The sequence below is a fragment of the Physella acuta genome, unplaced genomic scaffold, assembly GCF_028476545.2.
Source record: "Physella acuta isolate Inbredline_101_S28 unplaced genomic scaffold, ASM2847654v3 ptg000161l, whole genome shotgun sequence".
NCBI classification, from domain to species: Eukaryota; Metazoa; Mollusca; class Gastropoda; family Physidae; genus Physella; species Physella acuta.
The window spans coordinates 702139-718760 of NW_026731680.1; the positions used below are offsets into that span (position 1 = coordinate 702139).

Sequence of the window (16622 nt, forward strand, 5' to 3'; positions counted from 1 at the left end):
GTGGACGTCATAAATTGACATAAATGGATGACATGTAGGCCTAGCTATAATCATTCTTTAATAATCATTACTTGATTGCTCATAGAACTCAATTTTGTACTTGTTGATGCATATTCTTTAAAATTAATGTGTATGTGCATCAAATTAACGTCTGGGCTAGGAATGATATGAGCACAACTTATTAATACACTATAATTGGTGTTTGTATGGTTAAAACGTTTTTTTTTCACCCACATGACTTTTTATTTTTCAGACTAGGTTGGCCGAACCAAAATGTTTTAGTTACGTCCCTTTACTCACGCTACTTTTAGCTGGGGACGGACCATCAGACCAAAAAATGAATGTACCGGTTTTTATTGATATTCCCGTTCCACAGCAGGTACTATTACGTTCTAATTTAAAAGTTAGATAAAGATATTTTATAAGTAACTAGAATGTAATGATTATTTTTGATTAAGTGTGTTTACAAACTGAAAAGCTAAAACATCTGTAACCGGCTGTACTACCTGTTATCGATAGGAATGTCGATGTTCTGAAGATTGGAGAATAGGCCTATTCGAATTTATAAAAATATAGAATCTAGTATTATAGTCTATAGATCGATATCTAGATCTAGTCCTAAGTAATAATGGAGACCACCGAGTTGACGAGGATCCTTCCATCGTATTGTTGGCATGGATAATTCTTTTTTTTTTTTTAAATTATTTTGTAAAATTTAGTAAAAATAATAAAAAATAAAAACATGCCTAAAAATCGAAAAATAATTCAGAAATTTAGGTTGATATTTTTTAGAATCAATGTTATAAATTAAGTTGCAAATCCAGAGAACTTGAAGCAGATGCCATATGTTAAAAACTTTGAAGTGTCTACTCGGAATAAGATTTTTCGGCAAAAGATAGTTCTGCGCATGCGCAGTGACCTATGGCTAGGGTTAGGGCTAGAATGAGGGGTAGGATTAGGGATAGGGTTAGGGATAGGATTAGGGTTAGGGATAGGATTAGGGATAGGGTTAAGGATAGGATTAGGGTTGGTATTAGGGTTCTGTGGTTGTAAACACACGCATGCGCAGTACCATCGAAAACATCGCCGCTAAGTCGTAGTTTCTCTCCATTGCGCATGCGTATCGCATGCGTATCTTATTCCGACTAGAATCGGCCTAAAAACTTATTGACCTGGGAAATATTTAGTAGTTAGGCCTAGGCCCTAACTAATACTAAAATACACATGTCCGGTTAATGTTAATGCTAACCCTAACCCAAGTCCTGCTTTACGCCTAACCCTAACTGCAAACCATAAAACTAGTTGAGGTTATTATACTACTAACAACACAACACATAATATATAGGCCTAGAAGTTTCTATTAATTTAATTATGGGACATCAATATCTAAAATTATCCATTTACTAAAAAGTATTCTCAAAGTAGGCCTAAATTTCCTTTTTTCACTGGATTTAGGCCTATAACTTTTAAAATTATATCATAGGATATATTAATAAAAATGAAAGTTTCTGGGTTTGCCTTTTATTTCTTTACTATAAGTCATAAGTATACCATTCATCAGATCGACATAAAACTATGGGAAGTTGTTGAGAACATACTCCTGGGAAGGTTTCTGTGATAAAGATGTTTATTTTGGAGGCAGTAGGGTGCAGTTCGGTGCTTGAGTTCCCCTGCAGCTATCTTATTATCTGGGATCACAAGGGGTCAGGGGTTTTACTTGATTCAATGGTCAAACTGCACCAGTGCATCCATGAGCACAATGACCCCTATGTTTTTTTTAAAAGAGCGCCATACACAATTGATATTTTGAGCAACAACACTGACTAAATCAAACCAGACCTGTTACAAATGGATGAATATGTAAACATAGTTCACACAGTTTTGTAGCATAGGAACTGAGTGGGAAGTGACATATTTGAATTAGGGTGGGGAGTTGCAGGGGCCACTCTCTTACAGGCAACCAAAGGGTATACATGTTGTGATACAACATAAAGAAAATAAAAATCTCATTATGACTTTGTGTTCTGTCAAGTCCAGTCAAAAGCATTGTTGATTCACCACCTGGCAACACTCCCCCTGGTATCCCTGTGGTAGTATGACCGGAGGCAATATTATCGCAGGCTTTGGAGCAAAAAAATAGTGATGTTGGATTTGTAGTTTGTTCAACACTTGCAATCATTAATGAAGGACAAATTTTGAAGTGATTTTCTCCCCTTACATTTAGAACCTCATATGTTTTCATACTAAATGTAAAATATTTTTATTACCCCCAGACTTTGGAACTGAGATCATTTCTTAAATCACTTGGAGCTGAAATTTCTGAAGAAAATGCAGAAAGTGGTTTGTTGACTGATTTGAAAAATATTATTGAAGCTAGCAAATTTTGTTGGAATCTCAATAATGAGTCAGGTAAACCATATTTTAATAAGCTATTCCCTAAAATGAGCTAGTTTAAAAAGCTATGCCCTAAAATAAGCTATTTTAATAAGCTATGCCCTTAAAAAAGTTTTGAAAAACCAAAAACAAACAAAAGAAAATTACAGTTTTTGTAGTACATTTAAACTATGGTGCTTTCTCCCAAATTACTAGTAAACATAGGTGATGCAAAATAGTTTTCTTACTTTCACAAGTGTAAGAGCTAATGAAAACTAAATTTCTTAGCATCAAAGATTTGCAATTTCCCCTAACTTTTAAATACATTTTAGATTTATAGTTGCTATCATAATCCTTTTGCATCATCAATCATATGCTATCAACATTAATAAATGGTTACTTTTGAAATTCCAATTCTCATACATAAGTTCTTATTTGTTTGTTGTATAGAAATTGAGATGGTATTCAACGGCATCATCTCCCTTCTTCTGGTGGTACCAGTCCAGGATGCTGAGAGTGTTGTAACTCTGTTTTGTGAGAAAGTTGGAAAACTACCAGAAGGAGATCAAAAACGTGTGGCACTAAGGATAAGAATGTAAAAGAGATAATAAACATTTTAAAAAGATTTATATATTTTCACCAAAGCTTAAAAACTGTAATTTTAAGAAGTGTAATTTTTATACTTAAAATCGTTAGAAAATTACTTGCATCATTCTGGTTTTAATACTGTAGTGAAGCCATTTTTTATTCACCTACAAACAGTTAATGATGCTATAATAAGTCTGAGGTATCCAAGGTTGGCATATATTTTAGTATGTTTACCATTTCAGCCCAGGTACATTTTTTGTGGTAAAGCAATGTTTTTACTTAAAAACAAATTTTAACCATATGAAAGTTATATGCTTTAAAATTTTATTTTTAATATAAAATATTACCTATAGTCTATTTATAAGGCAGTTTTTGTTTTGTTTAGGTTGAGCAATCTTTTTTACGGCTTAGAAGAAGAAGCCAGTTTACGCTATGTAGTTCTCTGCAGTATGGTCAGGCTGGCAGGCCAGAATGATTTGCTTTCAATGGTCCCTGTAGATATGGAGAAGGTTTGTAAATTGTCTTTTGGAAAATATATAATTTATCTTTATATCTAAATTGATGATTTTTTTAAATTGCCTTTTGTCTAAAGGACTTTCTTTTTCAAATTATAGATCAAAAGATGGATAAGTTTATGGGAAATAAGTTCAGCTAAAGTGCAGATGCTATACAGAATATTGCATGAATCACTTACTGCCTGCAATATGAGGTCAGTTTTTTGCATTTTTGAATGCAATTACATTTTTAAATGAATCTTTATTATGCTTTTTATTGCCATTAGCATTACGATTCTCCATGCCACATTTTTATGAGCATTGTTACATTTATTTCATGTCACTTTAGTTGATATTATTATAACAATGCTAGATGAATATCTGGGACATCCAAGGTATGCATATTGTTTTTGTGTCTACCATTTCAGCCCAGTTACATTTTATTACTCATACTTATTTGTAACAGTATCTACAGTAGAATTTTACAGATTTGTTGATTTTGTTTAGTGAATTGTATTTATAAATACTCACATGGTTGAAACTTTACATGTGAGGGAAGTTAAACTGATTTAAATACTAATCAGATAAAAACTCTTCCTGCAAAGTTTGTTCTTTCTGTGATATCTTCAGTCGAATAATGCAAAATTAATTTAAAGAGATAGTGTAAATTCAACTCTGAGGAGAAAATAGTATTAAAAATAGATTTTTTTAAAAACATACAGCTTTAAAATTGTCAGTATTAACACTTTCTGGCAGTAGACATGTGTATGATGAAAAAAATTTGTTAATTTAAGATAGAAGAAAAATTATAATAAGGGATGGAGCAGCCTAGCGGTATAGAGCTGGACCACTAACCCGTAGGTCTCGAGTTTGAATCCGGGTTCATGTCAGTAAACCATCCCTGAGTCCACCCAGCTCTGATGGGTACCTCTCTAGTTAGGGTGGGTAAGTAAAGGCAGCTGGGCATAGTGCTGACCACACTATCCCTTCATATGCCGAGGTCACAGAAACTAGTGAACTCTACTTGTCCCATAGACCGTCAAGTTTGAAAGGGATGTTTACTTTCTTTTACTACTTAACTTTATTTAATATTTCTTTAATATTTGTTGATTTAATGTTATAGCTGTTACCCCACTATTTTCCTTATTTAGTCTAACTTTGTTGGCATGGTTGAAACTGGTGGTATAAAAAATTCTGGGACATCCAAGGTATTCATATTGTTCTCTATGTTTACCATTTCAGCCCAGGTACAACATAATATTTGTGTCCAAATGTGAGTTTTTCAGTGCTTGAATTGTTCCAATAATTTAAAAGAAACCTTATTTTCAGGGATATTGCAACAAAGGTGATGATAGAGCTGCTGGGTACATATACAGAGGAAAATGCTTCCCAAGCTAGAGATGATGCACATAAGTGTATAGTGACATGTCTGGCTGATCCAAACACCTTTCTTATGGACCATCTTCTGTCCCTCAAGCCAGTCAAGTTTCTGGAGGGAGAGCTGATTCATGATGTATGGGCTTTAATGTTTTTTAAACTTTTAATTAAATACAATGACAGTTCACTATGTATTTCAGTTAGGCACCTTTAAAGAATGGAGGACTCAAACCTTTGTTCATAGCAGTTTACTACATATTCTCATTCCCTCACATGTTGTATTATGAATTTTATTAAGTAGTAACTGCTGAACTTGATAGAATTACATTACTGTTTCATTAATTTAATAGTGAATTATTATAATTATAAAAATATTAAAACTTCAAGAAGTAACAGTTGTAGAGTTCATTTACTTGACCAAATCATTCTTTAAGAGCATCATAATTGTACTTGTACATTTATATTCTGTTAAATCTATGTGTTTTGAAGTATAATTTACAATCCACAGCTTCTGACAATTTTTGTATCTGGTAAACTAACTCAGTATCAGCAGTTCTATAAAAATCACACAGATTTTATCAATTCACTCGGTAAGCTTAGTAAAAAAAACTCAGCTTTAATATTACCAATTTTATGTTTTTAACTAATTATTGACTCCAGATTAAAATTATGCTAAATCTATTGTTACATTTATTTCATAAACTTATGTATTATATTAACATCCCTAGTGGTGACCCTGTAAATCTATTTTAAAGTTATATTTAACAAATTTATAACATTATAGAGAGAACTAATTGGATTTTGCTGTTAATCCACTTTAGTATATAAAACATGGTTTATGAAAGCTATACAGTAAGCGTATTTGATTTTATCACTTTTATGCTAACGACCAAATTTCAAATATCAGGACCATCCCATGAAGAAAACATAAGAAAGATGAGACTGTTGACATTCATGCAAATGTGTGAAAATCGAAAGGAAATGGACTTTAGTGTAATTCAAGAAGAAATGCAGCTTGAAAAAGATCAAGTAGAAGAATTTGTTATTGATGGTGAGCTTTTACTTACTTCAGCAAATATTTTAATTGAGTGGAAAATTTACTTGAAGCTAAGTATAAATTATAATAATGGTCAAAAGTCCCCTTTTTAACTTGGCTGTTGGTAAGTGAAGTAGAGTTTACCTGTTTCTGTGACCTTGGCTTATGAAGGGGTATTGTGGTTATCACTATGACTAGCCGCTTTTCTGTCCCTAATGTGAGTTAGATACCCATCAGAGCTGGGTGAACTCAGGATGTTTTACAGATTTGAACTGATTTGAACTTGAAACTTGTCCAACGGTTTAATAATGGTCAGCTTCATTTACTATTTGGTTATTTTAAAATATGTGTTAAATTTATATTTAACACCAAAAAAACTATGTATGATTAAATAATAAATATGTCAATTCATGGAAGTTAAAAAAAGGTCTTACTGGGAGTAGTAAGGCCATTTGTAGAAAACATCTTACCTGGGATTTTTTTATCTATACAGACAAATGTTATTTGCTGCTACATTTGTTTACAATTTAACATATCCATATTTGTTTTTGCCAGTTCTCAAAACAAAAGCAGTCAAAGCCAGGATAGACCAGATCCAGGAGAAAGTAATTGTAAGCTCGACCACATTTAGGACGTTCAGCAAACATCATTGGCAGGTAAAAAAAAAATATATAGATCTATATATATATATAAATTCATCAATTAAGAAGTAGTTGTTGACTGCTAATGCATGGTTTATTGCACTTTTTTAATATTATATATCCTCAGATTATTCGACAACACCTATCAGCTTGGCAGAACAATCTATCAAGACTGGAGATCAATTTTGAAAATGTATCACTCATTCAGTCACAAGTACAGCAGCAGTAATTTATTTGTTCATTGGGGAGTTGGGGTTTTTGTGATTACTACTTTAATTTTACTCTATAGATAACTTGGAATTTTTAGTCTGTGGACATTTTGGTATAAATGCTATGGTCAACATTTTAAATACTAGATTTGTTTAAAAATTGATAAAAAAGATCTTGCCTTGAATTGAGCATGAAGTATTTGATGTAAAACTTTTGTTAAGAGAATACCTTCAAACATTTTTCATTTCTCTGTGTATATAAAATCCAAAAACTAAAAATAAAACTTAAAATCAATCACTTAGTTGTTTTTTTTTTTTTTTTTTTTTTTTTCATTTAGGGATTTCTTTCATATTAAAGCTATATCCAGCTCTCCTCAGAGTACATCTCGGAACTTGGCCAGTTGGTCAAATTTTACTCATAGTTGTCCCATGGAAAAAAATTAGAATGTTACTTGATAATATGATAGTGTCTTTCCCAAAGGCAAGAGCCATTCTCCCAAACATAACTTGCAGTTTTAGAGATTCTGTGTTCATCATGAGAAAAATCTTAAAATAAGAATGATTCACATAACTTAACAACATTGCAGCTAGTTCATTACTTTATAGTACTTTATGGCAAGCCTGTCTGTCTTATGTCACAAGGCTAAAAAAAACCAAATTACTTAAAAGGAAGCCAAACATGCATCACAATTTAATTCTTTATTCATACAGTCTCAGCAAGATTAATTCAACATTTTTTCTTAAAAAATATATACATACATTTTAACTAAAGCCATGCTATGAATGACACTATCCACTTTTGATCTGAGGTAAACAGGATGATACAAAAAAACATTCAGATGGCACTTAACAAAAAGAGTATGGCGAGGATGAAAGTTTTAAATTGGGGTCGTTAATTCGTCCAACTTCACAATTTGTCTAAGAACACAACAGGACAATATAGTAATGCAGTTATTTTTCTGTTAGTGACAAAAGTGGTAAAAATAAAAATAATTTTTGATGCACTCGGCTTGAGGTACATAACCTAAATATTGTCATGAAAATCTTACTTAGAAAATTTGGACTGATTTACAACTTTTAAAAAATTTACCAAACTAATTAAATGCTTAATAAAACAATTTAATTTACACATCTTTACTATTCTAAATTATTAAAATGAAAAGTAATTAACCTCACACTGAGCAAAAGAAATTTTAGAAGTGACTTTTGGTATCATTGGGAATGTGTAGTATGCAACTTTAGGCTACTACTATGAGAAGTTAAATGGTTCCACTAGAGTTTGGCATAGATGGTATTCTACTGAACATGTACTTACAAAGTGTAAATAATTTAAAATCATTCAATTAAACATGACAAGAAAACTTTCTGCACCTTGTAAATGACAGTAATACATCTTAGTACATCATTACCATCCATACACCACGACCAGCTCTCACATCACAGTTCAAAACACATTTTAAGAAAAAGTATAAATCTATTAAAATAAATCATGTATGTTGTCACCTAGAATACATTATTATTACATACATTACAGCCACATAAAATAGTCTACAAGAAAGTTAACCATACTCACCTTCAAATATTGATTTGAAAATAAACATCACAATTTCTGACAACAATATTTTATGTTAAGGACTCCTAGTCATGTCAAATATCTCAAAAGATACAATTTATGATTAAAAAATCAATACATATTTTTATAAAACTACTCCACATCATATTTTTTGTACCAGCTCATGCTGGCATAGTGTACATTGATATTTGAAAATGAATAGCTGTGATTATTATTGCAAATGATAAGGGCTTTCAAATGAGAAGTGAACCTGGAACAGACATAAATATGTAATATCAGTGGATCCATACGTTACAACAGCCCTCCATCACGGCAACAATTTTTACATGCAATTATATTTAACACCTTCTGTGCTTAATACTTTGCATAGATTGAATGATATAAGCTGATAAAATCCTAAGAAACTTAAAAACTATTTTTGTAAATTCAAGCTTTGTATCACAATTTCATAAAACAACTATTATATAAAATAATAAAGACATTTTTTTCTTTGGAATAATAAACAGCGATTCTAAAAAAAAGTCTATTATTGATAAAAGAATGGCATTTAAAAAAGATCAAATTAATGTTTCAATAACTCATGTTTTCTTGTGATTAAATACATTCCAGTATTTAACATAAAGAGAAGCATTAAAAGTGAGTAGAAAATTCCCTGATGCAGATGAAAAGATAATTTGATCTCTTATTAAATATTTTACCAACAAACGTCTAGGTATCAAATTTGTGATGTTTATAATTTTAACTATCATTCAGCTGTAAGGAATATGTGAATAATTATTTTCTAAAATGAATTAGACATCCTATGGCATTTCAAGAAGTTGGTCACAGGTTGTGAATTCAGTCTTTTTCCTTTCAAATTTCATTACAGTTACACACTCTAGCAAAACAAAAAGTATACACAGTTCATATGAATGGCTCTTTAGGATTCTAATGTAATTCCATAGGAATAATAATTTGAATACATTTTAAGTGTTTACCTATTAAGTTCTTACTAAGTAGTATTTAATGAGTTTTGTGCTTTTATATTTCTTGAATAAAATAATTTGAAGAAAACAATTTTTCTTCTTTAATTATAGAAATATATCTTTACTGATTTAAAAATAATTCTTAAGAATCATGCATTAGATTTTGCAAATAAAAATCTACAGACCGATGCAAAAAAAATTAATAGAGAATAAAAATTAATTGAATACATTACAAATTCAACACAACTCCTACTAAATCTTTTGTGGCCAAAGCAAGTAAAAAATATGATAAATTAGTTAGACATTCCTATGTCTAATATCAAACAATGGTTCACAAAATAAAAAATATCATTAGTATTTGTATTCACAAAGTGCCATTTGTGTTACTTTCGGCAAAACTTCTAGCCTTTTGAAAATGTTCAAGCTTTACACACCCTCTTGCAGTCAACATCCACGCTGATATCGTCATGTACCCTCACAAAACAAAAATTAAAGCTTGTGTTGTTTTCACAATATAACACACCAAAGGCCAGCAACTGCATTTCCAAAGCAATGGTCAATTAAAAAGAATGATATATTTACAGTGAAAAGAAAAAAAAAACACACCCCTGAGGTATTTTTTTGGGCTGTTTCGAAGTGACCGGCCATTGTTTTAGAATATCGCAAGTGCCAACTTAGAATCAGCAGTCTGAGGTAGCCACGGGTGAAGGAGGGGGAGGATAAGGGTTAAAGTAACTCCGTTCAGTGGATGGCGATGGCGGACAGCTAACCTCGTCTGAGAAGTAATGACTCCTGGGAGTCGGAGGGGGTGGGTAAGGATCAGAGTCATAGTTCAACTCCACAGCAGAGTTATTAATATAATATTTAAATTTTTTGGCATTTGAACGAGAAGATCTTGAACGTGAAGAGCGGCTGCTGTATTTGTTAGATATCTTATGCAGCAATACAGTCTGATGGTAAGGTTCACTATCTTCACACACATCAGTGGAGCAGGGAGTAGTGGGGGGTGGTGGAATGTGATGGTGGTGGTGGTGATGATGATGCCGCCTGTGGTTGTTCCGCCGCCGTCCACCACCCCCTCCACCATTCCCAACACCTGACCGCTGCACGGACGATGACAGACTATTCATTGATAAATTAATGTCCCCATTTGGGGCAGTGTAAACAGATCTGTCTGTGACAGGCGAGGGTGGGGGGTTTAAAGTTTCTTGAGGGTAATGGGTGACTGTTGAGCTGCTTGAGGATGCTCCAGTCACATGACTTCTGTCGTAGAAGAGGGGCCCAGATCCAGAACCCATTGATATTCCAGTTGCTTGAGATTTTCTACTCAGAGTGTTGTGTGGGCTAGAACTTTCTAGAATAGATGGTATGTGAGGATTCAATGGTTTTTTCACCATAGCAATGTCCTCATCCACTGCAGTAGTATTAGATTTATGACGACAGATAAGGATAAGGCCTATGACAACAAGTAGAAAAACAACCACCACTACAATGGCAATGGTGTAGTCCTTAGAAGTTTTACTTTTATCCGAATCCTTCGGACACGGATGCCCATTAGCATCATTGCAGTCAGGTTTACCGTTACAGTCAGCGCACTCACAGTTATCCCCCTGGCAGCAGTCTTTCTCGTCTGACCCGTCATCGCATGTTTTTTTACCATCACATTTCAGCTTCTTATCAATACACTGCCCACTGCTACACTTGAACTGCTCGGCCGTGCACTCCTGGCAGTTCTCCTCGTCTGAATTATCCTCACACTCTGATGAGAAATCACACTTCCAGACTAACGGTATACACTGCACGCCCCCGCTGTGGCATTTAAAATGATCCGAGGCACAAGTAGGAGGCTCTGCGCAGGTCTGCTTGTCGTTCTTCAGCATGAGGTGAACTGGACAGGAGCAGCGGGCCTTCTTCTGGTCTGTACTGAAACAAAGATGAGAGCAGCCGCTGTTGTTTTTAAAGCATGGATGCCAGGATGCCGAAATGCTGTGCTGAACTGCAATCATATCCGTTAGCCCTGGGATACGGCTTCTCACCCAGTATGGATTTTTCCCAGCTTTTAGAATTCTCTGGACAACATTCTCTTCCTTGTCTAGCCAGTAAAGAAAACTTCCATAAATGGCCAGTCCTCTAGGATTCTGTAAAGAAAAATAATAATGCTTTTTGGTTTAATTACTAAACATCAATGGATGTTACTATATAATCTATGGATAGTAACATCCATAGATTATAAGGAGCCATAGTTTACAAGGAGCCAGCTATAGATTATAAAAAACTCTTTAATAAATAGTTAGATATCTACAACTTAAAGTTTTCACTTTTTTAATGTGTTGTATAAAAGTCTACTATTAAAAAAAAAATTGGTTTTAAAAAATTACCGGACTATCCACCAAAACCTTTCTATTTCCCCCATTCAAGTCAGCAGTTTCAATCCTCTTAAGGCTTGGATCAGCCCAGTACAACATCTCATCTTTGGTATCAATGGTGAGAGACATTGGCATGACTAAATTTTGTTTGTAGATTGTTACTCGCTCGGATCCATCCATCAAAGCCACTTCAATTCTTGGCTGACTTACCATATTGGTAAAAAACATTTTTCTAAAAACAAAATTAAAGCAGATGTAAGATAAACAATTCAAATAATTATCATATTTAAGATCTGATAATATATAAGCAAAATATTCTTGATGATTAAAACTAATCAACTTAAAAAATCTCATTAAAAATAAGCATTCTAGTGTGAAGTACAAATAAAATTTCAGTGTTTGAAAAAAATCTTTCAATATAAGAATGGTAGTAGTTTTATGATCACAAATGAAATATATAAACCTATCAGATTAAAAATTTAATTAAAAAACCTACTAACCCCTTTTCAGGATATAAAACTATCGATCTAGGTTTAAAATTGGTTGAGGCAGCCAAAACAATTCCTATAGGTGAGCGTACTACATCAAGACGAGTGACATTTATTACATTATGAGCTGAACATGTCCAGTACAAGGTTCGGCCATAGGGGTCTATGGCAATGTCAAAGGGTTGAAAAGAGTTTTCTGGATCATTTACTACTGTAGTTATCTGTAGGCAAAAATAATTTTTTATTTCAGTATAAAATATTCATCAAATTATACAGAGGAAGTGGAGAAATATTTTTCAAAATTTAAACTTATCTAAAATTTTAATATTAAAAATTGATTACCATAGTCCCATTATCATGAGCTCTTTTAATAATCTTTTGCTTCCCCTCAACCCAGTAAATGAACTCTCCCACTGGGTCATAGTCTATTGCTTTAATATTTTTCATTCCATTAATGGGCAAAACCACTTCAGGAGAGGGAACATCAGCATCTGGATTAGTTACAAGCCGTATGGTTGTATTGCGCGTGGAGAACAGAAGATACTGCTTTGGAGCTGAAGAAGAAAAGAAGCAAAAACTTAATTTAAAATGCCAATATGACCATACAGTTTAAAATAGTTCAACTATTTAGTTGCTGTTGTTTTTTTTTTTAGTTATTTTTTTTTTTTGAGAAAAAGATATCAGCCTATAAATACTTGATTTAAGTAAAATTTAAATCAATTAGGACTCATCTTACCTAAACAAGTTCGACCATCTTCATTAAGAGTATAATGTGTAGGACACTCACAGTAGTGAGTTACATTATTTGAAAAGTTTGCAGGATGAGCTAAACATAAATGTGAACATCCACCATTGTTTCGCCCACAAGCATTAGTACCTGAAAAGGTTACAAATTATTAAAATAGGAAAAAAATAATTCTTAACCAAAAGTCTGATAGACTGAAATTCTTACATTTTTAAAGATAAATTTGAATTCATTAAAGAAAACTAAAATTATTTAAGCAAACAAAGGACAAGAGAATGCATAAAACCAGGTTAATGAATAGTTACATTTTATTTAAGTTTGATCCATAGATGATTGATAGAATTTTTAGGATAAAAATAGGCAATCGTGGCTATCCACCAATGGTAATCAGCAATACAAGTAAGCTTTGAGATTAACAAGTGTAAAAATATTACCTGATTGCCTAGAAGTATGGAAGATATGAATATCCATGACCATGTCAATGTCAGACAGGATAACAGTCCTATTGAGTCCAGTGGTTTTGTTGGCACTTTCAATGCTTCTCTTTTTGGAGTCTGTCCAGTAAACAAAATCTTGGTATTGGGTCAAGCCTATGGGTTGTTGGATATCTTTCTCAACAACTAGTCGTATATCTTCACCTATTTTGTAAAAAAAAAAAAAAAACACAATGTAATACAGCAAAGTTTAAATTTATTTTAAATTAATCTTGGAATAAAACAAAAAGGTCCATTAAAAAAATTCTTTGTTGATTCAGCTCTAACTTCTTATAAAAATCTGATAGTTTTTCATCAGTGAGGTAAAAAAAATGTAACTGAATTATTTACCATTCATATCAGATGACATGATGCTGTGGTTGTCCACCCTTGTCCAGTACAATCTGCGATCCTGATAATCAATTGTGAGATCCTGAACAATGCCTATTTCTGTAACTAAAACCTTTCTGTTGGTCCCATCCAAATGGGCCCTTTCTAGAACTTGATCACCCAATGTTGTCCAGTACATGTAGCTAATTAAGAGTGAATAAAAACAATATACATGTAGCTAATTAAGAGTGATTAAAACAATATACATGTAACTAATTAAGAGTGATTAAAACAATATACATGTAACTAATTAAGAGTAATTAAAACAATATACATGTAGCTAATTAAGAGTGATTAAAACAATATACATGTAGCTAATTAAGAGTGATTAAAACAATATACATGTAGCTAATTAAGAGTGATTAAAACAATATACATGTAACTAATTAAGAGTGATTAAAACAATATACATGTAACTAATTAAGAGTAATTAAAACAATATACATGTAGCTAATTAAGAGTGATTAAAACAATATACATGTAGCTAATTAAGAGTGATTAAAACAATATACATGTAACTAATTAAGAGCGATTAAAACAATATACATGTAGCAAATTAAGAGTGATTAAAACAATATACATGTAGCTAATTAAGAGTGATTAAAACAATATACATGTAACTAATTAAGAGTGATTAAAAACAATATACATGTAGCTAATTAAGAGTGATTAAAACAATATACATGTAGCTAATTAAGAGTAATTAAAACAATATACATGTAGCTAATTAAGAGTGATTAAAACAATATACATGTAACTAATTAAGAGTGATTAAAAACAATATACATGTAGCTAATTAAGAGTGATTAAAACAATATACATGTAACTAATTAAGAGCGATTAAAACAATATACATGTAGCAAATTAAGAGTGATTAAAAACAATATACATGTAGCTAATTAAGAGTGATTTAAAAAAATAAAGTTATTTACCAATAAAAAGCCCTAATATTTTAAAAACAGACTTTATCAACATTAAAGACAAGAGTGTGGATTTAATTATCCTAAAGCTAAGATTTAGAATTTTAAGAATATTAGTATTCCACTCTCCTTGTTATCAACATGATACTCTCTAACTAAAACAAAAAACAGTTTGACTATGAAATAAAATTATGGCATACCCATTAGGAGGATCAAGTGCAAGCGCTCTGGGCTTATCAAGAGATGACCACACCAAAACTTTTCTTGACGAGCCGTCAAACCGAGCCATTTCTATTCTGTTTTTACCAGTATCAGCCCAGTATATGTTATGAGCCACCCAATCTACAGCCATCCCTTCAGGCAATTCCACTCCAAACTGAATGATATTTTGTAGTGAGCTGCCATTCATAAAGGCACGGCTTATATGCTGAAAAACAGATAATTAAACATTTATTTTTCATGTAGCCTAATTGATAAAAAAAACAAGTTACATCATTTTCAAATATACTTATGACAGATGCTGCAATAATGAATGATAAAAACCAAAACTAATTAATTAATTAAACATTAAATAATTTTAAGAAGCAAATATACTGATGGCAGTTTCACTTTGTTCTTTAAACACTAATTTTTTTTTAATATTCTTTTTAGTGTAAAAAAACCATAGCTAATGGTTTAGATAAGAACAGAACTAAACAGCTGATTTGATCTCACCTGCTGTTGTACATCTGTCCAATAAATTCTACTATCTGTGATATCAAAATCAATGGCGATAGGTTTTTGTATTCCTGGAATAGGAATGTTCTGATTCTTTTGGTTGTTCTCTAGTGACACGCGCTGTATATAAGTATGGCTTGATATCAACAGGAATGCCTCGGGAATGATACATGTGTGCTCATCTACTCGAAGCTCAAGACCCATTGGGCAAGCACAGACATGTTTTAGAGGTGGAGGCCGAAACAGACACAGGTGACTGCAGTTTCCATTATTGTCTGCACACGTGTTGGTACCTAATATTTTTTTAAAATAAGAGACTTCATATTAATAATCCTTCTATACTTTGTTAAGACTAAAATGTTTTTTTAAAAAAATCCCTATAATCACTATTAGTACAATTTTTACAAGGAGCTTGTTTTTTTTATTTTGTTGAGCAAAATAGTTCTAAAAGACACTATATTACAGAAACTTTGCAAAGTGCCCTAGCAAACATTAGATCTTGAATATGTATTTTAGATCTACTAGTGTACTTTTGAATTTAAAACAATGTCAAGAAAACTTGAAAGTTTTTGCATGGCAAATAAAAAATCAACTTTCACAATACTTTAGACAATATAAGCAGCTAAAGTATAAATAAATACAAGTAATAGATAAGAAACAGAACTAGTTGTTTAATTATTTTAAAAAAAAATTGTGAGTAGAAAATATTGAATTATTGATAATTTTCTCAAGTTAATAAGTTCAGTTTTAATGATTTTCTTAAAGAAACCTTCCTCAAAACCTTAGATGTAGTATGTTCTTGTCTTATAACCAATCATAACTCACCATTTGGTCTATTGACATTAATAGCTTTTAGGCCCATCAAATCAGGAAGCTGATCAATAATGACGGATCTATCAAGACCAGAGAACTTATTAACCCTCTCTATTGATCTGCCTTGCCAGTCTGTCCAGTAGATGTAGTCATCTGTGATTTTATTGAGGAAAATATATAGCTTAAGCATTTCACTACTAAATCTGTTGGGGTTATGCAATGCTAATTTTATGTTATTAAAATTATATTGCTTTTAACTTTTAAGTATTGAATTTGCTATTACAAAATTTGTGATTTAAATTCTGTGTGTATTTTTATGACCTTGAAACAACTGATCTTTTGTTTCAATTTTTAAAAATAACTGGGATGTTTGTAAGTTAAAAAATTGCTTATTGTTTAGCTAATGTCTTAATAATTTGTTCCTATTCTAGCACTGGTGTTATTATAAATTTCA

At 32.0% G+C, this 16622-nt stretch overlaps 2 protein-coding genes and 1 non-coding gene across 4 annotated transcripts in view; 2 read left to right on the forward strand and 1 right to left on the reverse strand.

The window, feature by feature from the left end:
• The first annotated feature begins 266 nt into the window (after positions 1 to 266).
• Positions 267 to 7013, forward strand: LOC131935871 (eukaryotic translation initiation factor 3 subunit M). Its single transcript, XM_059292591.1, has 10 exons — positions 267 to 379; positions 2274 to 2409; positions 2824 to 2968; positions 3347 to 3470; positions 3576 to 3670; positions 4785 to 4968; positions 5341 to 5422; positions 5740 to 5883; positions 6424 to 6524; positions 6637 to 7013. Exons 1-10 carry the CDS (start codon positions 338 to 340, stop codon positions 6736 to 6738), a joined length of 1155 nt encoding a protein of 384 aa, XP_059148574.1. The 5' UTR covers positions 267 to 337; the 3' UTR covers positions 6739 to 7013.
• LOC131935872 (small nucleolar RNA SNORA14) lies at positions 3772 to 3896 on the forward strand. Its single transcript, XR_009385995.1, has one exon. It is a non-coding gene; the product is annotated as a small nucleolar RNA SNORA14 (small nucleolar RNA).
• A 382-nt stretch (positions 7014 to 7395) lies between the features above and the next one.
• Positions 7396 to 16622, reverse strand: part of LOC131935826 (low-density lipoprotein receptor-related protein 6) — a 28645-nt gene continuing 19418 nt past the window's right edge. For both annotated transcript variants that reach the window (XM_059292502.1, XM_059292503.1), the window contains 10 exons: positions 16181 to 16321; positions 15353 to 15648; positions 14839 to 15065; positions 13680 to 13861; positions 13290 to 13493; positions 12847 to 12987; positions 12453 to 12664; positions 12123 to 12331; positions 11635 to 11854; positions 7396 to 11394 (listed from right to left, as the gene is read on the reverse strand). In XM_059292502.1, the coding sequence (XP_059148485.1) occupies positions 9937 to 11394; positions 11635 to 11854; positions 12123 to 12331; positions 12453 to 12664; positions 12847 to 12987; positions 13290 to 13493; positions 13680 to 13861; positions 14839 to 15065; positions 15353 to 15648; positions 16181 to 16321 (3290 nt within the window). In that variant the 3' untranslated portion in view covers positions 7396 to 9936. The remainder of the gene's footprint in view (positions 11395 to 11634; positions 11855 to 12122; positions 12332 to 12452; positions 12665 to 12846; positions 12988 to 13289; positions 13494 to 13679; positions 13862 to 14838; positions 15066 to 15352; positions 15649 to 16180; positions 16322 to 16622) is intronic.

Excerpts from the sequence above, each read along its gene's own strand:
- LOC131935871 (XM_059292591.1), top strand. The coding sequence starts at position 338 with ATGAATGTACCGGTTTTTATTGATATTCCCGTTCCACAGCAG. Across the intron at positions 3,471-3,575 it reads TCCCTGTAGATATGGAGAAG|ATCAAAAGATGGATAAGTTT; the intron begins GTTTGTAAATTG and ends TTCAAATTATAG. Across the intron at positions 4,969-5,340 it reads AGGGAGAGCTGATTCATGAT|CTTCTGACAATTTTTGTATC; the intron begins GTATGGGCTTTA and ends TACAATCCACAG.